The sequence below is a fragment of the Aythya marila genome (genome assembly GCF_965140915.1).
Source record: "Aythya marila genome assembly, chromosome: 3".
Taxonomy (NCBI): domain Eukaryota; kingdom Metazoa; phylum Chordata; class Aves; order Anseriformes; family Anatidae; genus Aythya; species Aythya marila.
The window spans coordinates 93,288,252-93,300,842 of NC_139044.1; the positions used below are offsets into that span (position 1 = coordinate 93,288,252).

General features: G+C 41.2%; 1 protein-coding gene across 37 annotated transcripts in view; it reads left to right on the forward strand.

Moving 5' to 3' along the window:
- DST (dystonin) overlaps window positions 1-12,591 on the forward strand; it is a 295,359-nt gene that overhangs the window by 86,143 nt on the left and 196,625 nt on the right. For all 37 annotated transcript variants that reach the window (XM_082758030.1, XM_082758004.1, XM_082757993.1 and 34 more), the window contains one exon: window positions 5,224-5,285. In XM_082758030.1, coding sequence (XP_082614156.1) covers window positions 5,224-5,285 — 62 coding nt within the window. The remainder of the gene's footprint in view (window positions 1-5,223; window positions 5,286-12,591) is intronic.

Consider the following 12,591-nt stretch of genomic DNA (forward strand, 5'->3'; position numbering starts at 1 on the left):
AGCTATTCAAGACGTGAATGCTAATTCAGTCTTGGTATTTTTTGTAGCAGAAGGGATATATATTTTAATCATTGGAAATCATTGTCAAAGTATGGTAGGATTTTATATGCTGCATGTCTTGATGAAAATTTCATGCAATAACACAATTCATAGCATTAGGTACGTAGTCATACACTTTACTGTATTATATATTGTAGCTCTAATTCATTAATTTCTAAATTTATCTAGTTCAGGATGCTGTACAGGATCAAAGATAATCCCAGTTTTTCTAACAGGGGTCGGTTTTGCAGAATTACTATTTCAGATAGTCCAAGTCGATACACACAGCCTACGGATTATGTGTGTGCTTTAAAAACCTGCTATAGTTAAGAATGCCCACGAACGATATGAAAGCTGGTAGATTGCATGTTCGAAAGGTTATTCAGCACTTCCCTATAAAAAATCTTTTGTTTCTAACTATCCAAACTCGACATGCTTGAATTGAGACTTTTACCTTCTGGAGACTGCTCCAGACTCTGATAGGTTTGTTGGGTGCCCTCTGGCTCTTAATTCCTGAGGGAGCATGACTAATTGGTACAGGCCTTGGGAGGCATGTGAGAAGGTAACACTGAGTTTGCAGGAGCAGAGAGGAAGGCCTCGTAGGTACAGCATTTCAACACTGCCTGGAGAGCTGGATTTGTGTCTTCTGTAGCTCTCTAATCCTGGGGGAGTATCATAAAGCAGATATTTTCTCAAGAGGTGATTCATTAATTATGCTCTGAGTGCAATATTTGAGATAGCAGGGTCTAGTTTGTGGACGTGCTGAGCAACAGAACTTGAGGAGAACTAACCTCTGAACAGAAGACTTCTCTGGAAAATTATATTTTCAGTGTCTCAATACTCAGCTTTTTATATCTCTTTCTTTTCTTTTCTCTACAAAATGGGAATAATATCCCCCTCCTTTCCTAGAAATTTTGGGCAAGAAATTATTCCATGCTATGTATTCAATCAGTATACTTAGGAATACCAGAAGAAAGCCTATAACAAAGTGAATTTTGTCTTCCCAGCTTGAAAAGTGAACAGTGAAAAGGTTTGGTGCTCTGTATGCAACAATGACGTGAAATACATTATTGAATAACTGCTCCTTAAATGAATAGCATCCCTTCTATGTACTAGATGGTAGTCTAGTGAAAAGTAAGTGGTCATTTAATTAAATGTTATAGTGCATATTCCCAAGAGGGTTTTATTAAGGTTTCACAGCCAGTTTTAATTCCAGTTTTCACTCTACTTTTGAGTACTTCATTTTGCAACCTTAGTAATGTTCAGTGTTCTTTCAACACAGTTTTTCTTGAGTTTTAATATAAGTAAGTCCTACAAATAGAAGCAATATGTGCAAAAAAAAAAGTGTGTTAATACATAAGTAAGAAATAACTCATGTCAGGGCTTTTGTAAATGCCTGGATAAATGTAGACAAACCTGTTGCATATCTGGCCATTCATGTAGGCAAACAAAATGTCAGCAGAGAAGCAAACTTAACTTACCAATGCAAAAAGCTGCCTAAGCAAAGGAGATAATGTTTTTCAAGTCTGTCAGTAGTGGAGAAACTCCCAACTTTGATATTGTCACCACTGGAAAGAGGAAAGAAGTACAGAAATTTGCAGCACATCTAGAAAACCGGGGATTTAGAGAGATAAAGATGGTTTTGGGTTGCATTTCGGCACGGAGGAATGCTTGGCTGCTGCTCTCCAGGAAGGCATCGCAAGGGTGGTCAATGTCAGGTGTTGACTTTGGCGTAATTCCAGTAGGAAAACTGTCCTGAGAAGCTGCTGTAATGCACAGGTGCAGCAGTCCATGCAGACAGGGAGGATTTGTGAAGGGGGCATCAGTGTCGGAAGGATCTGGCCCCTGAATTTGTCATCTGGATCGATCACAGGCATAGCGTATCCTGAGTTGGAGGGGACGGTGAGGATCGTCGACTCCTGGCTTCACACAGAGCTACCTAAGGGTTAAGCCAAGGGCGTTGTCATATCCAAGGGTTATATCCAAGGGCGTTGTCTGGGAACATGCAATGAGATGCCTTAGTTCTGACAACTGCTTTTTACCCACAGAAGTGCAAACCTGGACCTGCGCTGTGGTATAGATCCGTAAAGTAGGTGTCAGCCTATGAAGGCAGTGGATGTTTTGTTGGGATAGTTTCAGAGGTATATAAAATACAGGAGACTTAATTTGTATGTCTGATACATGTCTGCAATAACAGGTAAAGCATAGAAGCTCCAGTCAATTACTTAACCACTGAGGGCTTCGTATTATGATCTATGGATCAGATGATCCGAGACGTGCTGTCTTTCTCCAGCCACCTCACCTGCACCCTGCCTCGGCTGGGGCGGCACTGCCGCCGCGCATTTTGTGATGACGTGCTGGCCTTGCCACTCGCTGTTGACAGAGGCAAAACAGACTTCCTGGTTCGAAAAGCTCAACGTTTGTACTCAAATGTGCCTTACTGCACCCAAAGTTCAGAACAAACAAGCATACATGCTTCATTTAATGCCTATAGCGAGTTAAATCCAGAGGGTTCGCCGGTTTTCCGTGCTGTAACAGCCGATGGGCTGTTTGCTCGTGTTTTTTTTTTTTTAAAAGGGGAGTTCCTACTTTCTGACAGCTAGGAGAAGCCCTGGGCTCGGCTTGCTTTTCCCTGGAAGGGAACTGTGAGGTTTTGAAGGGAAGAATGCGACCGTTCGCTAAAGATGAAAAGGACCGGAGCGCAAAGCTGGTGGAGCTCATGTGCTGCATGGGTCAGTGGCGCGGCAGCAGGTTTGCTTTGCAGTGGAAGGGCATTAGAGCTACGTCTGCTAGCTAGCAGGGCTCTCCGTGGGGAAAACTTCTCACCAGGGGCTTTGAATGGCTTTTGCTTCTTAGCTGTGCCTTGCCGTGGCTGTAGGCTGCCTGTCTGCTGGTTCCTTCACTTGGCTTCGCTGTGCTCTACCTGGAGGTCAAGCACATGAAATACTGTCGCACTGCGCCTTCATCCTAACTGGCGTTTTCTTGTCTGTTTGTTTTTTGATTAAAAACCACAAGTGTTTTTTATTCTGGTGTTTTTCTTGGCATTACAGGCGGCAGTTTTCTTCCTTGTTACACATTTGTATATGTCAGAGCTATACGATTTCTCTACAAGCGTAGAAAAGAGTAATTGATATTCATATATAAAAGGAATATGGGGAGCAAGCATCACTTTTTACTTCTATTGGCATTTTAATTGAAGGTAGGGTTGAAATTAATAGTCACTACATGTTCTAACAAGATACATGGAAGGGAATTTGGGGGATTATTTTTTTTTTCCTGTTGTCCCAGTAACATTTTCCCAGCTGTAAACGTTTGTGGTGGTTAGTCAAAACCAGCTGAAGGTTACCTTAGGAAAAAAGGCACGTTGTATGCTTGTGGGCTGGTACCTGCAGTTCAGAAAAGTTGGGTTCCTTTTACAATAGCTACCCGTAATGGCACTGCTCTAAGGGAAATTAGTTCTGGATCTTTAATTTATCTGTTTTTCCACTCTCTACATCTGCCAAGCCAGGGCTTCTACCTTCCTCGGAGAAATTACTGGTGCTGGAAATGCTGCCTTCCTGGATAAAGGCTATAGGAAAATGTCTACATAGCAAAAAGGTTTTTTACTCTGTCCGATTTTTCCCTCACACACTGTGTATTTGCTCTTAGGTGGTCTCCTAATTCTCTTTTTGGGTCACTGACTAGTCTAGGTCTGTGTGGAGCTGTGAAGAGGGAAACAGAATATGCCAGAAACTTAGAGATCATGAGTGGTATGGAAAAGGTGTTTTGGGAACAGTTCCTACTCTGTACAGAGCCAAATGTGTGAGTGCATTGCACAGACTAACTGCAGGACTCATCACCGCAGTGAATGCAGGAATTAGAGGTGTTATAAAAGGATTAAAAAAAAAAAAAGGCCCAAAAAATCATCTGTGGATCTCACATGGAAAGATGTGTACAAGCTTGTAGGAAGCTTCACAGGCTTTTGCTTGCCTCGTTTTTGTGTTAGTTCCTGAGAACTCCTTCCTCACGAGTGTGAGGAGCAGCAAGCAATGCTCTTCATGGCCCAGTGTGTGATCGCAGGCCACTTGGAAAGGCTTCAATACCACACCAGTGACTTGAATGTCCATGGATGTGCACCTCCCATAATTTTTTAGCTACCAATTTTACTTCTGTTACCTTTGACCAATACGAAAACAATATTTTAATGTAAAATCCAGGATGTGATTCAGTCTTCTAGTGATGGCTGCAGCTGACAAAAGGATCTTGTTTGGCTACCTGAGCTCCTTGCTCCTCCTCAGCCGCGCTACAAATAGCCCAAGTCAATGAAACAGCTGCAGTTTTGTTGTAGGGGGTCTTAAGGGATCTGGCTATTTTAGGCTTGCACAGATGGTCCCGGTCCTAATGCACAGCAGCTCCTGCTCTGGGGAGCACTGGGACCGGGTGGCTCCGTAGCAGTTGTACCACCTAATGACCACGCCAGGCTTTTGGGCTGGGGGATCATCACTGTCTCTTTAGCATGGCTGTGTACAGTACGTGTGCATACATCCCATCCGTGGTGGGATGCTTCCTTACCCTGCTGCTCCTGTTACTTCTGCTTGGCATGTTGTGGGCAATCACTGATGCTAGCTGCCACACCACGGAGCAAGCTGTCGGCAGTAGCTGGGCCTCAGAGCTGTTTATATTGTAGAGGTTTAAAAGAAACAAGGTGTTTTCTCTGACTATAAAGCATGTCGGAACAAAGGTGATATTCCAGTCAAAAAGCACAGTGACCAGAAAGCCAGCTTTCATACAGGGAGGGATTTTCTATTGGTAAATACTGTGATCATTTAACAGAAGCTGGAATCATTTATAGAGGTTGGAAGTGGTATTTGTAGCTCTTAAAAGCGCGCTTTCATCTTTTTAGTTCATTTTATGAATGGTCAACTTTTCTTAGGAAGTTGTATTTCTGTTAATAGTGCTCCTATTCCAACAGCAGGGCTGTAGCCTTGGAGGTGTTCACTTGGAACTTCTGCTCAATAACATTCTGCGCTGTCCCGCCAAAAACATTTGTATGCTATTATTTTAATTAGATATTTCAGAGCTTTTACAAGCTATTCTCTTTTTAAACCTTATTAGAATGCTATTTTTTAAAGCTGTTACTAAAAAATCTTCAGCATCATTTGTAGAGCTGTTGAAAACCCTTTTCTTTTTCCTTTTTACCTCCAGATGAACGGGACAAAGTACAGAAGAAGACCTTCACAAAATGGATAAATCAACATCTCATGAAGGTCAGTTGATATTTCTGTGATGTCTGGATGATTGATTATTGCAGCAGTGATCATGCATTTTACTAAAGGTTTGATTTCGGTATGCAGTTGCATTGCATATAGTAAGGAAGTCAAACTAGCAAGATGTAAATCTGAAGGTTTCTGTCTTCGAGGAGTCATGGGGGAGTTGAAATACTGCTGTCTGATAACCCTGGGTGATCTGTTTGAATACTTGCACTTGAAGTTAAAATGGGACAAAGTTTAAGGGACACTATTTCTTTCTACAATGTTTGGCTTTTTTTTCTAGCATTAGACTGCCATGGCTGTAGCAACACAGCTAAGGCAAATTAAAAAAAAAAAAAGAAGAAAAAAAAAAAGATTAAAATAATTTTTAAGCACTGTGTTGAGGCGAGGGAAGTGACCTTGAGAAGGATAACTCTAGATCAGCCAGTGACATCAGTGTGTTGCTCATGGATTAGAAACAGAGACCGTCTAGGGATGGAAGTCCTTTTTCAACATCTTTCTTTCGAATAAGTAGTGAACTTGGTTTCAGGGACAGAGCACATCAGTTTAACAACATGTACAGCTTTTAGTCAACACAGAACTAAAGGCTGCGAGTTCACCTTCACTACATGGTCCTTCAGTTCTAAATTTAATCTGCTGTTCAGTGCCAACTGTCGAGCCCAGACATTTCTCTGGAGAAACAGATTGTATAATTACTTAACATAACTGGCTTTGATTTCTTTTCAGAGGTTGAATTCACGTAGAAGTCCCATTAAATAAAAACGTATCTGCAAGCTGTCAGAGTTGAGATTTAATTAATGAGTATAATGTTCAGACACTATTGGAAAGATTTGCTTGTGTTCATATTTAGAGAAAAATGCATTTTTTAAGGGGGGGGTGGCTTAATTATCTCTTTGTTTCTTGTGGCTGCGCTTATAGCTACTTGATAAATATTGGATGCTGAAGCATACCACAATTTCTTCAGGGATGTTTTAAATCAACTTTTATGGTTCCTTAAATCTTGAGAGGATGCAGAATTCTAATTTTGCATCTTTTAAACATTTGAAATCAGGGTACCTCTTGGAAATGGCATGACTCTGTGGGCTAACAGAGCCCAGACATTAAGTTGCTCCCCATTTTTCTTAGCAATAGAAAGAGAACTTTCTCTTGCTAAGTGCAGTTTCAGTTCTTGCTGCCATGACTGAGCCATCAGGATTGCTCCTGACATCAGCCTCCGAGCAGCTGCTCTGCATAACCTCTCTGTGAGAAGGGTGAGTCCGGAGCCTCAGAATGGCACTAAATACTGCTCATACCAATAGGTTTTCCTTTACGGGTTTCCTAGACCCAAAGGAATTGTGCTGTGTAGAAACAGCTGCTCCCAGTACCTCATTTATTTAGACACCTCCTTGTCCTGGTCCTGGGATACCCAAGTGGTCCCATGCTCTTGTGCAAGTCTGCCTGCTAATGAGAAGAGACAAAGAGGCTGCCGACCTGCTCTGTCCCCTTCTGGGAGTTCTCTGGATTTTACTCCAGATTTACAGCGTAAGAAATTTATCTGTTGTACAGTACTTCAGGCAAATTAGATTTAAAGAGAAAAAAACAAAAACAAAAACAAAACAAAACAGAGGAAGATTATCATTAGTCTGGCAGCAAAATACATTCTCCAAATTAACCATCATGCATTTCTCCTTATAACTGAAGATAATTGTGACTGTGTTTGTAGGGGCTATTTTCTCTATTAAAGATACCTTTTAAAGATGCAGGTTTGATTTTCTGTGGGATGTGAAAAACCCCATTGGAAGCTTTTTTGGAGAACAATCCTTTAATACCAGTTTAAAACAATGCCTGTTTTAACAGATGAGCAGTGTACCAAAAATTACGTTTATACATACCATTATTTTCAACAATTTTAAAACATGCACAGTCATCGTTGACATACATTTTGCCTCTTGGGAGTAGCTTAGAAAGGATTTAGACTCTAAACCTGTAAGGCAATCGGGTGAGGAGTTCAGACTAAATCCTTTTGACTTGCTTGACAAGGTCAGTGGCATTAGGCCTTCATCTTCAAATAGTTTTTGGTGTGATTTTAGAGGTAAATATATACATGTGTGTATGTGTATTGCTGGCCTTGATATTCATCTCAGATTGCTCACTTTAGAATTCAAGTAAAGGATTGTTAACTTACACAAATACAATTTCATAGAATCACAGAATGGTTTGGGTTGGAAAGGACTTTAAAGATCCATTTCCACACCCCCTGCCATGGGCAGGGACACCTCCCACCAGACCAGGTTGCCCAAAGCCCCACCCAGCCTGGCCTTGAACACCTCCAGGGATGGGGCATCCACAGCTTCTCTGGGCAGCCTGTGCCAGGGCCTCACCACCCACCCTTAAAGTAAATGATTTCGTAATATCTAATCTAAATCTACCCTTTTTAAATTTAAATCCATGACTCCTTCTCCTATCACTTCCCTCCCTGACAAAGAGTCATTCTCCAGCTTTCCTGTAGGCCCTCTTTAGGTACAAGAAGGCCATTATAAGGTTTCCATGGAGCCTTCTCTTCTCCAGGCTGAACAACCCCAACTCCCTCAGCCTGTCCTCATAGGAGAGGTTCTCCAGCCCTTCGATCATCCTCTGGACTCATTCTAATACATCCCATGTCCTTCTTGTGCTGGGGGCCTCAGAGCTGAACACAGGACTCCAGGTGGGGTCTCACAAGAGCCCAGTAGAGGGAGACAATCCCCTCCCTCACCCTGCTGGCCACACTTCTTTTGATGCAGTCTGGAATACGTTTGGTTTCCTGGGCTGCAAGCTCACACTGCTGGCTCATGTCGAGCTTCTCATCAATTAAGACCCCCAAGTCCTTCTCCTCAGGGCTGCTCTCAATCCTTTCTCCACCCAGCCTGTGTTTGTGCTTGGGATTGCCCCGGCCCAGATGCAGGACCTTGCACTTGGCCTTGTTGAACCTCGTGAAGTTCACAAGGGCCCACCTCTCCAGCCTGTCCAGGTCCCTCTGGATGGCATCCCTTCCTTCCAGCGTGTGGAATGCACCACACAGCTTGGTGTCATCGGCAAACTTGCTGAGGGCGCACTCAATCCTGCTGTCCATCTCACCGATAAAGATGTTAAACTGCCAAAATGATGGATAGTGGTTTAGCACTTTTTGACAAAAAAAATCGATAATTGACACTGGTTCTTCCATTAGCTGGGAATTTATGTAGCAACTCAACTTTATCTTTGGGAAATTCTCAGTCTGAAAGCAGTTGATGATACAGTTGTCAATTTTCTGTTCTTACAGCATTATTTCTAGGACCATGACTTGCACAGAAATTAAATGAATCCTTCAGATGCTCTCTCTTAAGACACAAGGGCATATTTAGAAAATACATGATAATGGATGGAATGCAGGGAAAGTAGCACCATAAATGAACGCACTTTGGGCAGTCACTAAAGCTCTCCTGGTCTATACATTACATTGAATTTGGGTTATAGTGAGAAGAGACCCCTCTGTGTGTCTTGGATCACCTTATCTGTAGGTAACCTGAGCACTTTAGGTCAGTGTGCTTTATCTGTCACTGTACTATGGTTCAACAAGAAATGGGAAGGATAAAAATGGTCACAGAAGTTAGGAGAGACTGTGGAAAGCTTGACCTTAATATGTGTGTGGACAGAACCCCTACTACAGACATGGGGATGGACTGCACTTCATTTTTTTTCCATCCTATGTACGTTCGTTTTATCTCCCCTGCTTCCTTTTCTCTCTCCCGTTTCCTTTTTGTTTTTCTTTTCTGTTTTTCCCCTTTTTCTTTCTTCCTCTTGCCTCTTTTTACTTTTTCCCTGCTTCAGTTCTTTCCTTGCCCATTGTAATTAATCTTCTATTCTCTTGCAACCTAATGTCCTTGGGAAAGTACCGGACTTTTATTCCTCTATAGCAGTATATTCAAAAGAGTTTTTTCTAGGTCAACAGCATGATGCTTTTATGGGGTACCATCACTTGTTGGGCGGATGGCATGGAAGCCTACCATCCTTCTTCTAATTAAATTCTGCTTTTAAGGGACTTGCTGAGTAACCACAAACAACAACATGGCTGAGAAATATTTACCCTTCTGCCCTCTGCTGTCCATCTGTAGTTGCACTGGATTCAAAGCACAGAAGCGCAGACTGAGCCGCAGCGTGTGAGATTAATCCCTTGGCAGTTCAGTTGACCAGTTAAGCATGTGTTTGTGTACTTTGCTAAACTAGAGCCACAGTCATTGCAGAAATATTTCCTGCAAACAATCTCTAGATACGTAGCTTTAGAGATAGATAAGTAATCGTTATTTAGAAAATTCAGCTGTTCTTTGTATACCACAGTTCATGATCACATGGACTGCCACCACTTTTTTTTTAATGCTGATATTTTCTTTATAATTTTTAATACTTTTTCGTTGGGATGGTAAGAGTATTGCACTCATGGAGGCTACTGTTTAATGTCTGATGGAGAGCTGAGATACTGGCCTTACCTGCTGCTGTGGTACGAGCTTCCAGAGAGGAACTCACATTCCAGTGTAGGGTGGCAATGGGGATCTCATCTTTTAACTTCTCACAATGTGCCTCTGCTTCTAGCGTTTCACTTCTCTGCTGTCAAAATAGTATGTTAAATTCTAGTGCTTGCTATAGCAGTAAGTAGCACCTGACATAACAAAATTGGCTAAATTAATGAAAGAAAAAGATTTTCATTGTGGTGTATCATTCACACATGGTTAAAGAGTCTGAAATGAAATCTGATTTCCCTTAAAGCACAGAAATTTTTCTTTAAATGCCTTTGAATCCCCTGAAGCCTGGGGAAGGAATGAGAAATGTGTGAAATATAAGTAGAAATGAGATAAAAGAGGGAAAAGAAATAAGATGATGATGAAAAATGAGTAAAAGCAGACAAATTTGTCTTTGTCGTTCAATTAGTTTTTCAAATCAATTTGAAAAATATTTTTGTAGCACCACAGCTTAGTCTTGGCAGGTTAAACAAGATGTTTTGAAGTACTTAGTTTCTTTATCAGAAATTATCATGTACAGAAAAATGGGATTAATGGCAAGGTGAGCAGAGACGGGTTAGATCAGTGCTCCGATGGGAAATAGAGGTATGTAATGGACATCTAGGGAAAGGTGGAAAGGGAAAATGATTTTTCTCTTGTCATAGAATCACAGAATCATTAAGGTTGGAAGAAACCTCCAAGATCACCTGGTCCAACCACCACCTACCACCAATGCCACCCACTAAACCAAGTCCCAAAGTGCCAGGTCCAACCTTTCCTTCAACACCCCCAGGGATGGTGATGCTGCCACTTCCCTGGGCAAAAGTGGTTCCCTTCTTCATTGAAGGAAAGTTTGTAGAGCACCTCTTAACTGACCTTCCAGCAGCAGTATGGGACCCTGGGGTGCCTTGAGCAGCTGCCTTGAGAGGGAGCCTGTCCTGCCCATGGCGCTGCAGAGGGCACCGCCACCTGCTGCCCCCAGCAGCATGGATTGCCTTGGGACCCTCAACCAGTGGGACCTAGGAAGAAGCGTGCTGGCAATAGGAGCAGTGGGCAGCATCCCTGCACATTCATTAGTTGCCCCAAAAGTCACTTGCAAAGGTATTATGGGCAAGAAGGCTTTTAGAAGTAGCTGGACAAAATGCTTTTAAACCTACTGTTTTAAAGCTCTGTGTTCAAAATTGCATGCTGTGTTGCAGTGATACATTGGTAGTACAGTGTAGAAAGAAGTGCTTTTTGTTGTGCAAAGACTAAATGCATAATTCATAATAGAAACTCAGCGCTATTGATTCCTGTGGGTCCTTCAGACAGCTCATGGTTTGCAAATGGCATCTTGCATCAATACCTTCATGAAACGTTCAGGTATGCATTTAATGGCGGAGAAACCATTCTGGTACGATGCGGTCATTCCCTTGCTGAAAGCTGGCACTTCACTGACACTAGTGCTTATCGTTAGAGATAGCACTACTCTACGATATCTTCTTCTTAGCCATGCAGTTAATCTGTTATTTAACATTCCCCACCTCTTCTTTTAGGAATGAACGCTCTTTAGGTCTACATTTTTATTTGTTTTAAGGTGTTAAATCCTTGGTGTTAGTCTAACTGTGCTTTTTTTTTTTTTTTTTTAAGACCTTTACTGCCTTTCATATCTGAAATATACTTTGAAAAATCCTTTTTTTTTTTTTTTTTTCTGTGTTAATAAAAATAGTAAGAAGATTGCATGCTGTGCAAGCGCATACAAATGAATCTTCTGCGTGTTCCTCCTGGCTATTTCTGACAGCTGTTGTAAACTGTACAGCCCCACTTCAAACACAGCATGCAGCTTGCTGCGCTCACTGCCTTAGTCTTTGGGTGTGGCTGAGGTATGAGGATTTCCTCCTCTATTCCATTTTTTTCAGTGTTCAGCAGGACCTATTTGTGTCTAGGTAGACAGACTCTTTCATTTTTTCTCCTAAAAATTTTTGACCATTTCATGTTCAGGACTATACTCAAACATCTTTCTGAAGCAGAAGTATTCAGCATTTAATGTTGTAAAGAAATACTTGATTTCATTATTATCTCTGGAAATATGTATGATTATAATTTACTCATATCACACGGTGTATACAAATTTTTCAAAAATCTTCCTCTCAAAAGTAAGCCACACAGCATCTGTGATCTGCTTAGTGCAATCTATAGGTGTTTGCAAAGCAGATCAGCAAGCAAACTCAGGACTTTTTAGGTGTTTATTAGAAGTTTAGACGAGGGAGGAAGGTAACCAGGGGTTGTTGAGGATGATGAGGCAGTGACAAAATGTGAACGTTTTAGAGGCTGATGATAAACCGCATCACAGAATATCTCTGCTAGCAAATAAATAAATCAAGTCAATAAAAACTGTGCCACAGACTTCAAGTTTATTTGATCCTCTTTAATGCATGCAGACTTGATGACTAATTGGGAGTAGGAAAGAGAATAATTGAAAACAGTAAATTAAATATGCATGAAATATAGCTTAAGTGCATTGATATTTTTATGGCATGCAGCACTTTTGGAACAGCTGAGTGTATGTTTTTGTGATCCTTTTTATTGTTTTTTAAAATTGTTTTATGTAGGTTCTTATATGAGAAAGGATGAATACAGGGAGAATTAAGTCTACTGTGAGATTACTCTATGGTGGAATAGAAACACTAGAACCAATGTTTCCTATAATAGACTAATATATTAATTCATTCTCTTTTTGTGGGTTCATTGTTTGCAATTAGCTCTCAGCACAGATTTTATTCAATATTTAATTATTTATCCTTAGAGATCAGAAGAGATAAAATTCTACCATT